The sequence below is a fragment of the Lissotriton vulgaris genome, chromosome 12 (genome assembly GCF_964263255.1).
Source record: "Lissotriton vulgaris chromosome 12, aLisVul1.2, whole genome shotgun sequence".
In the NCBI taxonomy this organism is placed as follows: domain Eukaryota; kingdom Metazoa; phylum Chordata; class Amphibia; order Caudata; family Salamandridae; genus Lissotriton; species Lissotriton vulgaris.
The window spans coordinates 590,693,981-590,708,764 of record NC_141700.1 but is presented as its reverse complement, the minus strand read 5'-3'; the positions used below and the strand labels follow the sequence as shown (position 1 = coordinate 590,708,764).

At 42.0% G+C, this 14,784-nt stretch overlaps 1 protein-coding gene across 1 annotated transcript in view; it reads right to left on the bottom strand.

The window, feature by feature from the left end:
- LOC147677796 (ATP-binding cassette sub-family C member 12-like) overlaps positions 1–14,784 on the bottom strand; it is a 1,047,046-nt gene that overhangs the window by 128,235 nt on the left and 904,027 nt on the right. Inside the window, exon 27 of the mRNA XM_086945450.1 lies at positions 13,232–13,391. Coding sequence (XP_086801576.1) covers positions 13,232–13,391 — 160 coding nt within the window. The remainder of the gene's footprint in view (positions 1–13,231; positions 13,392–14,784) is intronic.

Here is a 14,784-nt window from a genome sequence, read left to right as displayed (position 1 = left end):
CCTTATGAATTAGAAAATTCGTATTTTTTATTTTTGAAGCCAAGGTTTTGAGTACAGCATTCAGCCATTTGGAAAGATGTGAACAGAAACCAAACGGGAATGCAAACTATTAGTATTTATAATCAGTGTTTGGATTATTATTTGCGGTAATTGATATTGCATTTGAAAAATTCTGTTTAAAAGGAAATAATGTATATAGTTGTTGTCTATTTTGTACCAGATGTAAATGAGAGTCTATATTTTGGCAAATGTATTTGAGTTAAATATTAGACTTTATGTAGACGAAGCAAGTAATTAACAAAGTGTAGATAGAAAAGCACATAGGTACACATATTGAAATTGATGCTTTATGATGATTTTGGGGGGTTTTCTACAGTCAATTAGATTGTTTTTTCCCCGCTGTTCAATGATGATACCACATTGAAATCACTGTGTCTGGTGAATTTCAGTAGAATCTGAGAACAGCAAAAAAGGGAATCTGAAAATGTTATTTAATTCTAAAATTATGTTGAGTTGCTAAATATATAATCTTACAATTTCAGTAATATATTATCATTAAATAACAGTTTTTCTTCCTATTATTTATAGTAAGTACTGTTCAAGCTTGAGAAGAGTTTTAATCCTGTTTACCACAAAAGCCCTCTAAAATATTCCTACTGAGTAATGTATCTGAATTATTTAAAAGATAAGAATACAAAATATAATATGCGTGACAACGTGATTTTTTTTTAAGATTAATGATATATTATTTGTTTCAAATATGAATAATGTTGATCCTTTAGACTACTTAAACATGTTCATCATGTTGTCATGTAATCAAGCAGGCAGTCATCCTTTCATTTAGACACGACCATGCACTTATGCATGCTCTGAAATACAAGTTTTGCACTAATAGCAAAACAGTCATTAACCTTGTATTCTTTCTTTTACACAGGCACTACCCATGTACTCATTATATTTCCAAGGGAGTACCGCTGCACTTATGCAATCACCTAGGCACTACTGATGCACTCATGCATTCACCTTAGCACTGCTCTTCCACTCAACCATTCACTCAGGCACTACTCATGCACACATTCAATCACTCAGGCACTACCCATGCACTCATCCAGTGACCCAGGCACTCCCTTGCACTTATACTTTTACTCAGATACTTTTGATACACTCGTCAACTCACCAAGATTCTACCACTGCTTTCATGTTATCACACAGGCTGTCAGGGCTCACCAGATCGAATAGCGCGGATCGGGTGATTACACGGTATTCGGTAGTAAAAAACTACATTTCTCATCATCCCTTTCAGGCAATCACGAACGCAATGACCTCATCACGCTGATAGACGTACTGCCGTCGGACTGCTACAACAATGGAGGACGCAGTAGTGTAGACTCCGATTATTCGATCCGTCAGTGCCCTCGGAAGGTTCCTGGACGGTGAGGGTGCACATGCACCGATTCATGCCCGGTACACTGTTTTTTGCCATAAATCTCAATGGTCATTGGAAAGCTTTCCCATCCTGTAACCCCCCGTTGGCGAGACGCGCTTTTCTATGGCAGTCTCATGCAGTCATTACCCTTGTATTCTTTCTTTTACACAGGCACTACCCATGTACTCATTATATTACCAAGGAAGTACCGCTGCACTTATGCAATCACCTAGGCACTACTGATGCACTCATGCATTCACCTAAGCATTGCTCTTCCACTCAACCATTCACTCAGGCACTACTCAAGCACACATTCAATCACTCAGGCACTACCCATGCACTCATCCAGTGACCCAGGCACTACCCTTGCACTTATACTTTTACTCAGATACTTTTGATACACTCATCAACTCACCCAGATTCTATCCCTGCACTCATGTTATCACACAGGCTGTCAGGGCTCACCAGATCGAATAGCGCGGATCAGGTGATTACACGATATTCAGTGGTAAAAACTACATTTCTCATCACCTCTTCAGGCAATCACGAACGAACGCACTGACGTCATCACGCTGATAGACGTACTGCCGTCGGACTGCTACAACAATGGAGGACGCAGTAGCGTAGATGCCGATTATTCGATCCGTCGGTGCTCTCGGAAGGTTCCTGGACGGTAAGGGTGCACATGCACCGATTCATGCCCGGTACACTATTTTTTGCCATAAATCTCCATGGTCATTGGAAAGCTTTCCCATCCTGTAACCCCCCGTTGGCGAGACGTGCTTTTCTATGGCAGTCTCATGCAGTCATTACCCTTGTATTCTTTCTTTTACACAGGCACTACCCATGTACTCATTATATTACCAAGGGAGTACCGTTGCACTTATGCAATCACCTAGGCACTACTGATGCACTCATGCATTCACCTAAGCATTGCTCTTCCACTCAACCATTCACTCAGGCACTACTCAAGCACACATTCAATCACTCAGGCACTACCCATGCACTCATCCAGTGACCCAGGCACTACCCTTGCACTTATACTTTTACTCAGATACTTTTGATACACTCATCAACTCACCCAGATTCTATCCCTGCACTCATGTTATCACACAGGCTGTCAGGGCTCACCAGATCGAATAGCGCGGATCAGGTGATTACACGATATTCGGTGGTAAAAACTACATTTCTCATCACCCCTTCAGGCAATCACGAACGCACTGATGTCATCACGCTGATAGACGTACTGCCGTCGGACTGCTACAACAATGGAGGACGCAGTAGCGTAGATGCAGATTATTCGATCCGTCGGTGCTCTTGGAAGGTTCCGTGGACTGTAAGGGTGCACATGCACCGATTCATGCCCGGTACACTATTTTTTGCCATAAATCTCCATGGTCATTGGAAAGCTTTCTCATCCTGTATCCCCCCGTTGGCGAGACACACTTTTCTATGGCAGTCTCATGTGGGTGGAAGTGAGAGGGCACTGAATTTCCCTTGCCTTTGGGTGGTGTAACTCTCGCCAAGGGAGTTCATTTGCGGGAGGACTTGGTGGTGGTTCTGCCACGCTCTTGTCAGAAACTGAAGTAACCTGGTGAGGTTGGATTCAGAAACTGTTTGTTATGCTGGTCTCATGATATACACTATCTTCTGGATTTGTCATTCAGCTTCTCATGCTATGAAGGAATACTTTGAGTGGTTGTGCAGGCTTACTATCACTGTTTCCTTGCTTCCTGATTCAAGGGGTGATTTCTCCTATGACGTTCAGGGGACCCCAGCTCAAGGTTACTAGATATATACAGCGCCTTACTATTGGTCCATCTGAAAACTAAAGTCAGATTCTTTGGATTTCCTTATAACACAGGATATTGTGTTACTTCTTCTTTTAGGGGTGATCATGAAGGGAATCCTGGGCTAAGCTGTTACAGTTTAGGAAAGACAAGCATGAATCTAAGTCAGGTATATCCTTTACACGTCACACTGTTTAGCTTCTGAGTAACTACCGTAGTTGTGTACCTGTCATCAATGATTGTATCTCTCCCCGATATAGGTTCTTGCTGATAACCAGTGTTTACCCTCTGGTCGCATCCCATATACAGCTATCCTTATTTTTTTTTACAGGTAGTTATATAACTGATAGACATGTGCAGATTAAATTGACTCTGACAGATGTTTAGTTTAGGGAGAAACTAAACCTGGTATTAAAACTGTTCTTTCTTCCCTTAGGTCTCCCTCCCTGCTGTTCCTACCCTTTCCTTCCCTCACTTGACCATCCCACTAGTCCGAGAGGATTTATTCTATCCGGACTTGGGGCTGTTGAGAGGTGGACCAAACTAAACATCGATCTGATCCCTGGGAGAACCTGGCGCCTTGACAGAATAATCGGCCCACGTTTTTCTCTCCTCCTGATCAGGTTGACGCGATAATGGCCACTCTTGATGATTTTTTGGCCCGGTAGTATTAGTTCAGTCTGAACTGGCGACCTCACGTAGGGGGACAGCGATGTTACAGGCTAGAGTGGATCGCTTGCAAAGAAATCCCTTTGATGCAAGTAGCCCTTCCCTTCCTCAGTCTGGTACAGTAGTGGTTGACGTCCCATCTCAGATTCCGTTAGCTCCCCCTGAAAGATATCATGGGGTTATACATAAGGTTCAGGTGTTTCTGACCCAGGTAATGCTCCATTTTCATTGCAAACCTAAACTTTTTTCTACAAATCAGGCAAGGGTAGCCGTCTTAATCTCTTACTTAGCTGGCGAAGCTGCTCAATGTGCAGTTCCTATAGTGCGAAGGTATGACCCTCGTCTTCATGATTGGGATTCTTTCAAAGAAGAATTCGAAAAAACGTTTGCTCGTCATGCGGAAACCTTCTCAGCAGATAAAGAATTACTAGAGTTGTAGCAAGGAGGAAAAGACCTCTTGACATATCTGAATACATTCCGTTGCTTGGTAACAGAGACGGAGTGGCATGAATCAAAGCAAGCTGCCATATTTTATCAGGGCCTGGGTGATGACTTAAAAGACAGTATTGCTCAAGTGGATCCTCAACCAAAGACGTGTTCCGCTATAATAGAATTAACCCTACGATTGGATCACCGTTTAAGAGAATGTAAGGGCGATCATTGGAGAAGAGATCGAGGATTGTTACGTGTGGAACCTGCTAGAACAACGGAATGCCAAGCATCTACTGTAGCACCCATGGACATAGGGACAGTTGGAGCAGCTCTCACATCCCAAGAACGAGACCATCGACGAAAACTAGGGTTCTGTCTCTACTGCGGAAAAAAAGGACACTTTATGCGTGAATGCCCTGTGAAACTTAAAAACACTCGCTCAAGGTTCGGACAAGTGAGGGCGACCGTTACCAACCTGCCTTCGGAAAACTAATGAGCCTGGAGAGAGAAGAAGGGAACTCCTTGAGCAGAAGCAACATCCCTTTCGTAATGAACGAGGTCACCACTAAGACTGGGCATTTCTTCCTTAACATGAAGATTGTAGTAGGGAACAATAAGGTCCCCCTACGGGTGATGGTGGACTCTGGGGCCACTGGGTGTTTTATGGATATTGATGAGGCCCATCGTTTGGGAGTATTACTGATTAAGAAAGACATACCTGAAAGGGTATATGCGGTGGATGGCAAAGTATTGGAGACCGGTCCTATTCGGTTTCAAATCAGTGAATACGAGGTATGGTACCAGGAGAATCATTGTGAGTTTCTCACGTTTAATGTCATCCATGCTCCCCAATACAGAACGATATTGGGGTTACCTTGGCTGCGGAAGCATGATCCCTCAGTCAAATGGTCTACTTTGTCAATCAAGATGGATTCGGAGTTTTGTTCTGCTCACTGTATTTACCCTCCTCCTGTGCCATCCAAAGCGTTATTTTGGAGTCATCACATCGAGACAGCTGCAGAAAAAGAAGTAACATTACCAGACTGTTATCAGGAGTTTTCCACAGTCTTTAGCGACAGCATGGCTGAGGTGTTACCACCACCTCGTATGTATGACTGCCAGATTGATTTGATACCAGGAGCTGTAGTCCCCTGCAGCAGAATCTACACGTTGACAGAACCTGAGAACCAACATTTGAGGCAATATCTGGACAAATACCTCTCCTTGGGGTTCATACGTCATTCATGATCACCTGAAGCTTCCCCCCTTTTTTTATTCCTAAGGCGAATGGGGAGCTCTGAACTTGTATAGACTTCAGAGCACTGAACAAAATCACAGTGAAAACTCAATATCCTCTTCCTCTAGTCTCTGTTCTGTTGGAACAAGTAAAAGGGGCTGCAATTTATACCAAACTCGATCTTCGTGGAGCCTACCATTTAGTCAGAATGCGTTCCGGAGACGAATGGAAGACTGCCTTCTTGACCAGATATGGATTATACGAATACCTTGTGATGCCTTTCGGCCTGTGCAACGCCCCAGCTGCCTTTCAATTATTTTGAAACGATGTTCTTCGTGAGTATCTAGATCGATTTGTGGTCGTGTACATAGACGATATCCTTACCTTCTCTGCAAAAACCGAAGAACATTCAGAACATCTCAGGATTGTGTTACGAGCTCTACAACAGCACCATCTTTTCTGTAAGATAAGCAAATGTGAATTCCACGTCACCACCGTAGAGTTCTTCGGAGTAATGCTCACCCCAGCCGGCCACATCATGGCGGAAAGAAAGGTCACTGCCATTACGGATTGGCCCAGCCCCAAAACAGTGCGGGACATACAGTGTTTCCTGGGTTTCGCCAACTTTTACAGGCATTTTATAAATCACTTCTCTGCCTTGGTTACGCCAATCACGAAGTTGTTGTGAAAGAATGTTACTTTCGAATGGGATACAGAAGCACAGACCGCCTTTGACGCCCTGAAAGCTGCATTTCCCTCCTCTCCTGTCTTGGCTCACGCGGATCCAGAGTTGCCATTCATCATAGAAGCAGATGCCTCTGATATAGCAGTGGGAGCTGTTTTATCACAAAGACATCCAACCACAGGTCAGCTGCATCCGGTGGCCTTCATGTCCCGTAAATTGAATAGTGGCGAGAAGAATTACACTATTGCGGAGAAGGAATTACTGGCAATTAAAGACGCCTTTTCAGAATGGAGACATTGGGTTCAAGGAGCAAAAAATGTGGTGACTGTATTTACAGATCACCGCAACCTACAATTTATGAAGTCTGCTAGACAACTCACTCCTCGTCAGCTCCGCTGGATGATGTTCTTTTCTGAGTATCATTTCGTTATCACCTTCAGACCTGGAAGGGATAACAAAAAAGCTGACGCTTTGACTCGACAAGAGGTTCAGACAGATGAAATCATGTGTCCAGCACGAGCCATTATTTACCCGGATCAAGTGGTTTGCATAACTCAAACCAATGATTTCCTCTCCAAAATCAAGAGAGGAATTCAAACCTTTGTTTCGCGAGACTGGTTAAAACACCATCCTGAATGAAAGATGCATCAGGGTATTCCCATGAAGGGCAAACAAGTGTTGAACCAAGCCCTCAAGCAAAAAATATCAGATGTTAAGTGGACGCCAACACTGAAGCCTGGGTTGATTGGTTGTGGATTGCGGAGATCGCTTATAATAACTCTCTTCACAGTTCCACTCGCCATTCACCCTTTTACAGTACCTATGGGTTTCACCTCCGGTTTGTCCCTTTTGTGGCCCCCTGTCATGTTTTGAAACTTCCTGCAGTGCAGCAGAGGGTAGCGCACATTAAGAGAACACTTCTTGACACCACTCACTATCTTACTCTCGCCAAACTCATGTACAAGAAGCAGGCTGACAAACATCGTAGACCTGCTCCAGTGTACAAGAAAGGGGATCAGGTGTGGCTCTCTACTAAGAACATTCGCTTTAAGAAACATAGTTTCCTGAATCCCAAGTTCATTGGCCCTTACAGGGTTGGCGTATGGTGGGGGAGGTGGCTGTGAAGCTGAGTTTGCCTGTATATTTCCATATTCATCCTGTGTTTCATGTGTCACTGGTGAAGCCATCTTATCGTCCCATCAGGAGTAGACCTGCTCATGTGTGGATTGATCAGCATGAAGAATACAAAGTAAAGGGGATTGCGAACTCCAAGATTTCCAGGAATCGGCTGTGGTATTTGGTTTCTTGGAAAGGATATGCATCAGAGGAGGGCTCTTGGGGACCGGCCTCCTCTGTTCATGCGCCCCGGCTGGTGGCGGCATTTCACAAACGATTGCCGGATCACCTGTGTGTCTGTCAGTGCTCTCCGAAGGGTGGATGTACTGTCAGGGCTCACCAGATCGCATAGCGCGGATCGGGTGATTACACGATATTCGGCGGTAAAAAACTACATTTCCCATCATCCCCTTCAGGCAATCACGAACGCACTGACGTCATCACGCTGATAGACGTACTGCCATCGGACTGCTACAACAATGGAGGACGCAGTAGCGTAGATGCCAATTATTCGATCTGTCAGTGCTCTCAGAAGGTTCCTGGATGTAAGGGTGCACATGCACCGACTGATGTCCGATATGCTGTTGTTTGCCATAAATCTCCATGGTCATTGGAAAGCTTTCTCATCCTGTATCCCCCCGTTGGCGAGACGCGCTTTTCTATGGCAGTCTCATGCGGGTGGAAGTGAGAGGGGTCTGTTCTCTGTAGTTCCGTTGTGCTCTCCAAACCAGTATTCCCCCCGTTGGCGAGATGCGCTTTTCTATGGCAGTCTCATGCGGGAGGAAGTGAGAGGGCACTGAATTTTCCTTGCCTTCGGGTGGTGTAACTCTCGCCAAGGGAGTTCATTTGCGGGAGGACTTGGTGGTGGTTCTGCCACGCTCTTGTAAGAAACTGAAGTAACCTGGTGAGGTTGGATTCAGAAACTGTTTGTTTTGCTGGTCTCATGATATCCACTATCTTCTGGATTTGTCATTCACCTTCTCATACTATGAAGGAATAGTTTGAGTGAATGTGCAGGTTTACTATCACTGTTTCTTGCTTCCTGATTCAAGGGGTGATTTCTGATTTCTCTTATGACGTTCAGGGGACCCCAGCTCAAGGTTACTAGATATATACAGTGCCTTATTATTGGTTCATCTGAAAACTAAAGTCAGATTCTTTGGATTTTCTTATAACACAGGATATTGTGTTACTTCTTCTTTTACGGGAGATCATGAAGGGTATCCTGGGCTAAGCTGTTACAGTTTAGGAAAGACAAGCATGAATGTAAGTCAGGTATATCCTTTACATGTCATAATGTTTAACTTCTGAGTAACTACCGTTGTTGTGTACCTGTCATCAATGATTGTATCTCTCCCCGATATAGGTTATTGCTGATACCCAGTGTTTACCCTCTGGTCGCATCCTATATACAGCTATCCTTATTTTTCTTTACAGGTAGTTATATAACTGATATACATGTGCAGATTAAATTGACTCTGACAGATGTTTAGTTTAGGGAGAAACTAAACCTGGTATTAAAACTGTTCTTTCTTCCCTTAGGTCTCCCTCCCTGCTGTTCCTTCCCTTTCCTTCCCTCACTTGACCATCCTACTAGTCCGAGAGGATTTATTCTATCCGGACTTGGGGCTGTCGAGAGGTGGACCAAACTAAACAGCGATCTGATCCCTAGAAGAACTTGGTGCCTTGACTCAGGCACTACTGATACACTCATGCAATCACTCAGACACTACTTTTGTACCCAACCATTCCCCCAAGCACTATCTATGCACTCATTGACTCACTCAGGCACTGCACATGCACTCATCTATTCACTCAGGCACTAACCATGCAGTCATCCAATCACCCAGGCTGTACCCCTGTACTCATGCAATCACTCAGGTAGTAGCCTTGCACTCATCCATTCACTCAGGCACTACTCATGCACTCATCCAATCACCCAGGCAGTACTCCTGTACTCATTCAATCACCCATGTACTACCCATGCACTCATGCTACCACTCAGGCACTACCCATGCACTCATCCAGTGACCCAGGCATTACATTTGTACTCATTCTTTCACTCAGGCAGTATGTATCCACTCATCCAATCAACCAGGCAGTAGCCTTGCACTCATCCATTTACTGAGGCGCTACCCTTGCACTCATCCAATCACCCAGGTAATACCCATATATGTGCAATCACCCAGGTACTACCCCTGCACTCATGCCATCACTCAGGCACTACTGTTTCACTCAACCAGTCATTCAGGTACTAACCATGCATTCATCTATTCTCTCCAGCATTACCCATGCACTCATCCAGTGACCCAGGCATTACTCTTGTACTCATTCTTTCACTTAGGCAATATGTATATACTCATCCAATCACCCAGGCAGTAGCCGTGCACTCATCCATTTACCCAGGTAGTACCCCTGTACACGTGCAACCACCCTGGTACTACCCATGCATCCGTGCAATCACTCAGGCACTACTGTTTCACCCAACCATTCACTCAGGCACTACCCATGCACTCATCAATTCTCTCAGGCACTACCCATGCACTCATCCAGTGTCCCAGGCATTACCTTTGTACTCATTCTTTCACTCAGGTAGTATGTATCCACTCATCCAATCACCCAGGCACTACCCTTGCACTCATCCATTCAGTCATGCACGACCCATGCACTCATCCAGTGACCCAGGCATTATTCTTGTACTCATTCTTTCACTCAGGCAGTATGTATCCACTCATTCAATCACCCGGGCCCTATGATTGCCCTCATCCATTCACTCAGGCACTACCCATGTACTCAGCTAATTACCCAGGCTCCTGTACTCTGTATATTACCCTTGTACTCATTCTTTCACACAGGGAGTATGTATCCACTCATCCAATTAACCAGACACTAGCCTTGCACTCATCCATTTACTGAGGCACTACCCAATCACTCATCCAATCACTCAGGCACTACCCATGCACTCATGTTATCACTCAAGCACTACTGTTTAATTCAACCATTCACATAGGCACTATCCATGCACTCATCCATTCTCTTAGGCACTACCCATACACTCATCCAATGACCCAGGCATTACCCTTACACTCATTCATTCACTCAGACAGTATTCATGCACTCATATAATGACTCAGATATTATCCTTGCAGTAATTCAAACAACACATACAAGTTTGTCAATATTTTACTAAATAGGTGGTTCTAAAAAGAACCATGTTGTTTCTTCTTTTTTGTTTTTTAATTTTTTGTGTTTTTTTAACTCTTTTATTTATTTTTCTGGCGTTTTTTTATAAAAAAAAGTTGAAAAAAACAAGGCAATGAACTGTAAAAACTTTTGAAAACATTTTCCAATTAGAATATTGTTGCCAAAACAACAAAAAAGTTAACATTTATGATTTTTTGCAGCAACAACTGCTGCAACAGATTGTTTGACTGCACAAAGAAGTTTCTTGCATTTTATGCAGTTCTGTTCCAGTCCTGCAAACTCTGGTACAATGAACAATGTTTCTGTAGTTTAAGTGGATCCTGTAGAAGTAATAGGTCCTGCAACTTCATCATCCTGTAGTGTGTCTTGCATTTGTCGGCGATGTTGTTCACGCATAAAACGGTTTTGGTGCATAGTTTAAAGATGCTTCACACATGGAAGAAGTCCGTAAGAATACTTCTCTTCAGATCCCCGAGATAAAACTTTGTCACACACAGTGCAGGTGACCTTAGGCACATTTATTTTTTTCTCACCAGGTGGAATTGAGAAAAAAAGCCCACACAACATTTTCCTTCCTTTTCTTGGTTGCTTCTTCCAGCTCATTTTCATCTTCAGAAATATCATCTGGTGGATTTTGAGATGCCATTTATTCAGTTGAAAAAAAAAAACACCCAAAATATAAACGAAGTGGCACAAGAAACAAAAGAGGTGTTTCTTGTAAAGATTTTCCTAGAAGAATGAAAAAATTGGGTGGGTTCCTCCAAGTACTAGAATAGAAAGCTTCTGAACCAATGAAATACTTTCTTTGGAAGTCACATGGGATTCTGGTACCGGACGCGTATGGACCGCGCTGCGGATGTTATTCCAAAAAACATGTTTAACAATAATATATATTCATTCCAGTTATAAATATAGTGCATTTACACATTAGAATGTATATCTCTTGGTATAATATACCATATAAGGTTATATTTAAATATATTTTTAGAACTAAATAATTTGAGCAAGATTCGCGTACCTTATGCTTACACGTGTGTTATGCTTACACGTGTGAGGGTATGCAGGACTATCGCAACTCCTGTAACTTCATTATAAGAACTCAAATATTCAAAATATTTATGTTAATATCATTTTTATAACTCTTTCAATAAAGCATATAAAATTGATTTAAAAAACATATAGTATATAAAATGTATATGATGGAAGCATTCCTTTTTTAAAATAATTATTTTTTGTCATGCTGCACAGCTGTCACTGCCATACAGCATTGCTACAAAACATTGCCAAAGTTGGCAAGCCAATGCTGTACAGCTTAACAAAGCCATTGGCAGTGCCAATAGTCTCAAAGGCAACACCTATTGCCTTTACCAAAGCTTGTTATGGTCTTGGCACAACTCACCTGTGATTCTGAACAAATCAGATGATGTTCTCATGAGTGAAAAAGAAAAGGAATATGCCATTTGGTAAAAAATCCTATCAGATATAGAAGGGAAACCGTCTTTACCATGCAGCTGGAACCACATAGTGCCTTTACAATACGGTGAATACAAAGAATGCGTCTTTACCATGCATTCCTTTACCACGCAAGTCTTTACAATGACTTGCTTTAGGGAAAGCATTGTTGGATGATGTTGGATTTTAATTCCAACACTTTCCCTACAGTTGTGCAGACTGGAGTAGGAATAGTACATTATACTATTCCCAACTCCAGCGCTTCCCTAAGGCAAGTCGCTGTAACGACGTGCGTAGTAAAGGAATGCATGGTAATATTGCATTTGTTGTATTGACCATGTTGCATGGTTCCATCATACCCATAAAGAAAGCAATTGTGTCATGTCCAGTTTTAGTGAAATACATTTGGAAGCAGATAACATCTGTTATCACAATAAAAGCAGACAACAGATGTTGTCACAGTAAACATCCATTTCAAAGGAGAGAAGGGCTTCTTTGACGTCCGCGTGGCATAGTAAAACTTAGCTAAAAACAGTAAGAGGTTCAAGAAGGAGGACAAGGAAGATAAAACAAGTAAAAGTAATGTCTCAATTACAGTGTAATGAGAGGAAGGACAGCAATAAGCCTAATCAATCAGTGCTTGGTCCATGCTCCAGTAAAGAAGAAGTGAGCATGTGCTGACCAATAAGACGGCAGCAAATAAAAGTGACAACAAATGTAATCAATGCAGTGCATGAGCTGTTGCAGGCGTGACTTATTGTGAATCAGACTTCCCGTGTTTGCGCCAGAATTACAAAATACAGTTTTTGGTGAATGTATTTATCCATAAGTCTATATTTTTCACAGATCTTGTTTACACATCAGAGTTGTGCAGTAGAACGTGAGATGTTTTATGCAAAGTATATATTCCTATATTCCACACCTCACTGACTTAGTATAAGTTATGATTTACTTCCACAAAGCTAATTATTTTAATGCAGAAGGGCACAGTGCAAAATCTTATCAAACGTGACATTTTTTAAATTTCTCATAGTTCTTTATAATTGCCAAACACAACTTTGCTACTTTGCTCAACTCTTATTAAAATGGGTGTGTTGGTCGGAAAGAAATCCTAAAGTCAAAATAGCTAATATAAAGTCTTAATATAATGATCAAAATATTTTTAATGTCATCATGTTCGAACCAAAAATATATTTATTGATTAAGCAATCAAAAAGTACCTCACTGTCCCGACAAATAAGACAGGGTCCTGGGGAATAATAGAGAGCCTTGATCGAATATCTTCCAAATTCAGGGTGCAGATATCAATACCATCAATAAAGATGGTGCCAGAGATAGGCTCCACAAGACGAAACAATGACACTCCAAGCGATGACTTTCCTGAAGGAAAGCAGTGTGGTAAGGAGATTAATACAATGAATATTGCTTAAAACAGTGAACATAAATAAATCTCAAAGTACTAAACATACAAATGTTTTCTTAAGACAGTATACATTTTGACTTACAAGTATTCCTTGTACATGAGAAAGAGAGAATGCACACAATAACTTTTATTTTTTGCATGAGAAAATTGTTAATATGTACAGAAAACTCATAATAGAAACACAGGGCAACATTTAAACAATATATAATGGAAGGACATTGGATAAATGACAGTTGTTTTAATCTTTAGGAAGTATGTCAAATTCAAGGTCAAGAAGTTACCATCTCTGGTCATCAAGCATGTTTGACCCTTAGCCATCTTCTCTGTTGAAAGAAGTCTCGAATTTACTGAAATCCATAACAATCATTAGTAAATACCTAACCTAGAGATGCTTTAGGAGTCATGTCAAGTTTTTAATATGTAAAAAAAATATATATATATTATAGGACCTCCACATGTACTGACTGTGGGCACAAGTGTATATCAGTGTAATGGAAAAGCATTGTGTATTTGATACCTTCCAAGTAGGTGTATTCTTTGAACTGATAAGACAAAGGTTTTGCTGTGTGTAATGAACGGAAATACCTCCATGTGGAAGTGTTCCATTTTGGTGGCTCAAAACTTATGGTTAATGCGAGAAATTATCTTATCTCTCGATGATAAGAAGTTAAACACTCCAGTAATTTTCCTAATTACTCAGTATTGAAAACATCACCCTGACCTTCACATTGTAGTGTTTAAAACTCTACCAATTGTCATACAAATTACATGTGATATAATTAAAATGTATTACATTTTGAATTCATGCTACACATATTTTCTAATACTTATAATCTGTGTAATATTGTTTGCATAACAAATTAAAATCTAGGTAATCTTCAGAATTAGGGCTGGCCTTCAATGATCATCACGCATATCATTAGTTCCCTCTATAGGTATCACTTTGGGCTAGAATCAGCTAGCCCACCTCTTTCACCTGGGATTGCTCCCTGGTTTGACATATATATACAGTAGGCTAACGGGATCCCCAGGGAATCTCTAAACCTAAAATAGCGAACGACCTTTCCCATCATCCCATCAATCCACAATGGTAATTCCAAGGGTTACTTTCTATGGGGTGTGCGTGAACTCCAAAAGAATATTCCGGGAAAGCACATGTATGTCCGGTACATTGCATCATCAGGGTATGCATGAGCATGACAGGAAAGGTAATCCTTGTGATTACCAGAGTACTTGGGTCCAGCAGGCCCTGTGGAATACCTCTGCACTCCCAGATAGGGCGAAGGAATCCTGGAGGATTCCCCATGACCCCGGGGCCTCCACAAGCTGCTGTTCTTTCCAGGTAAACCT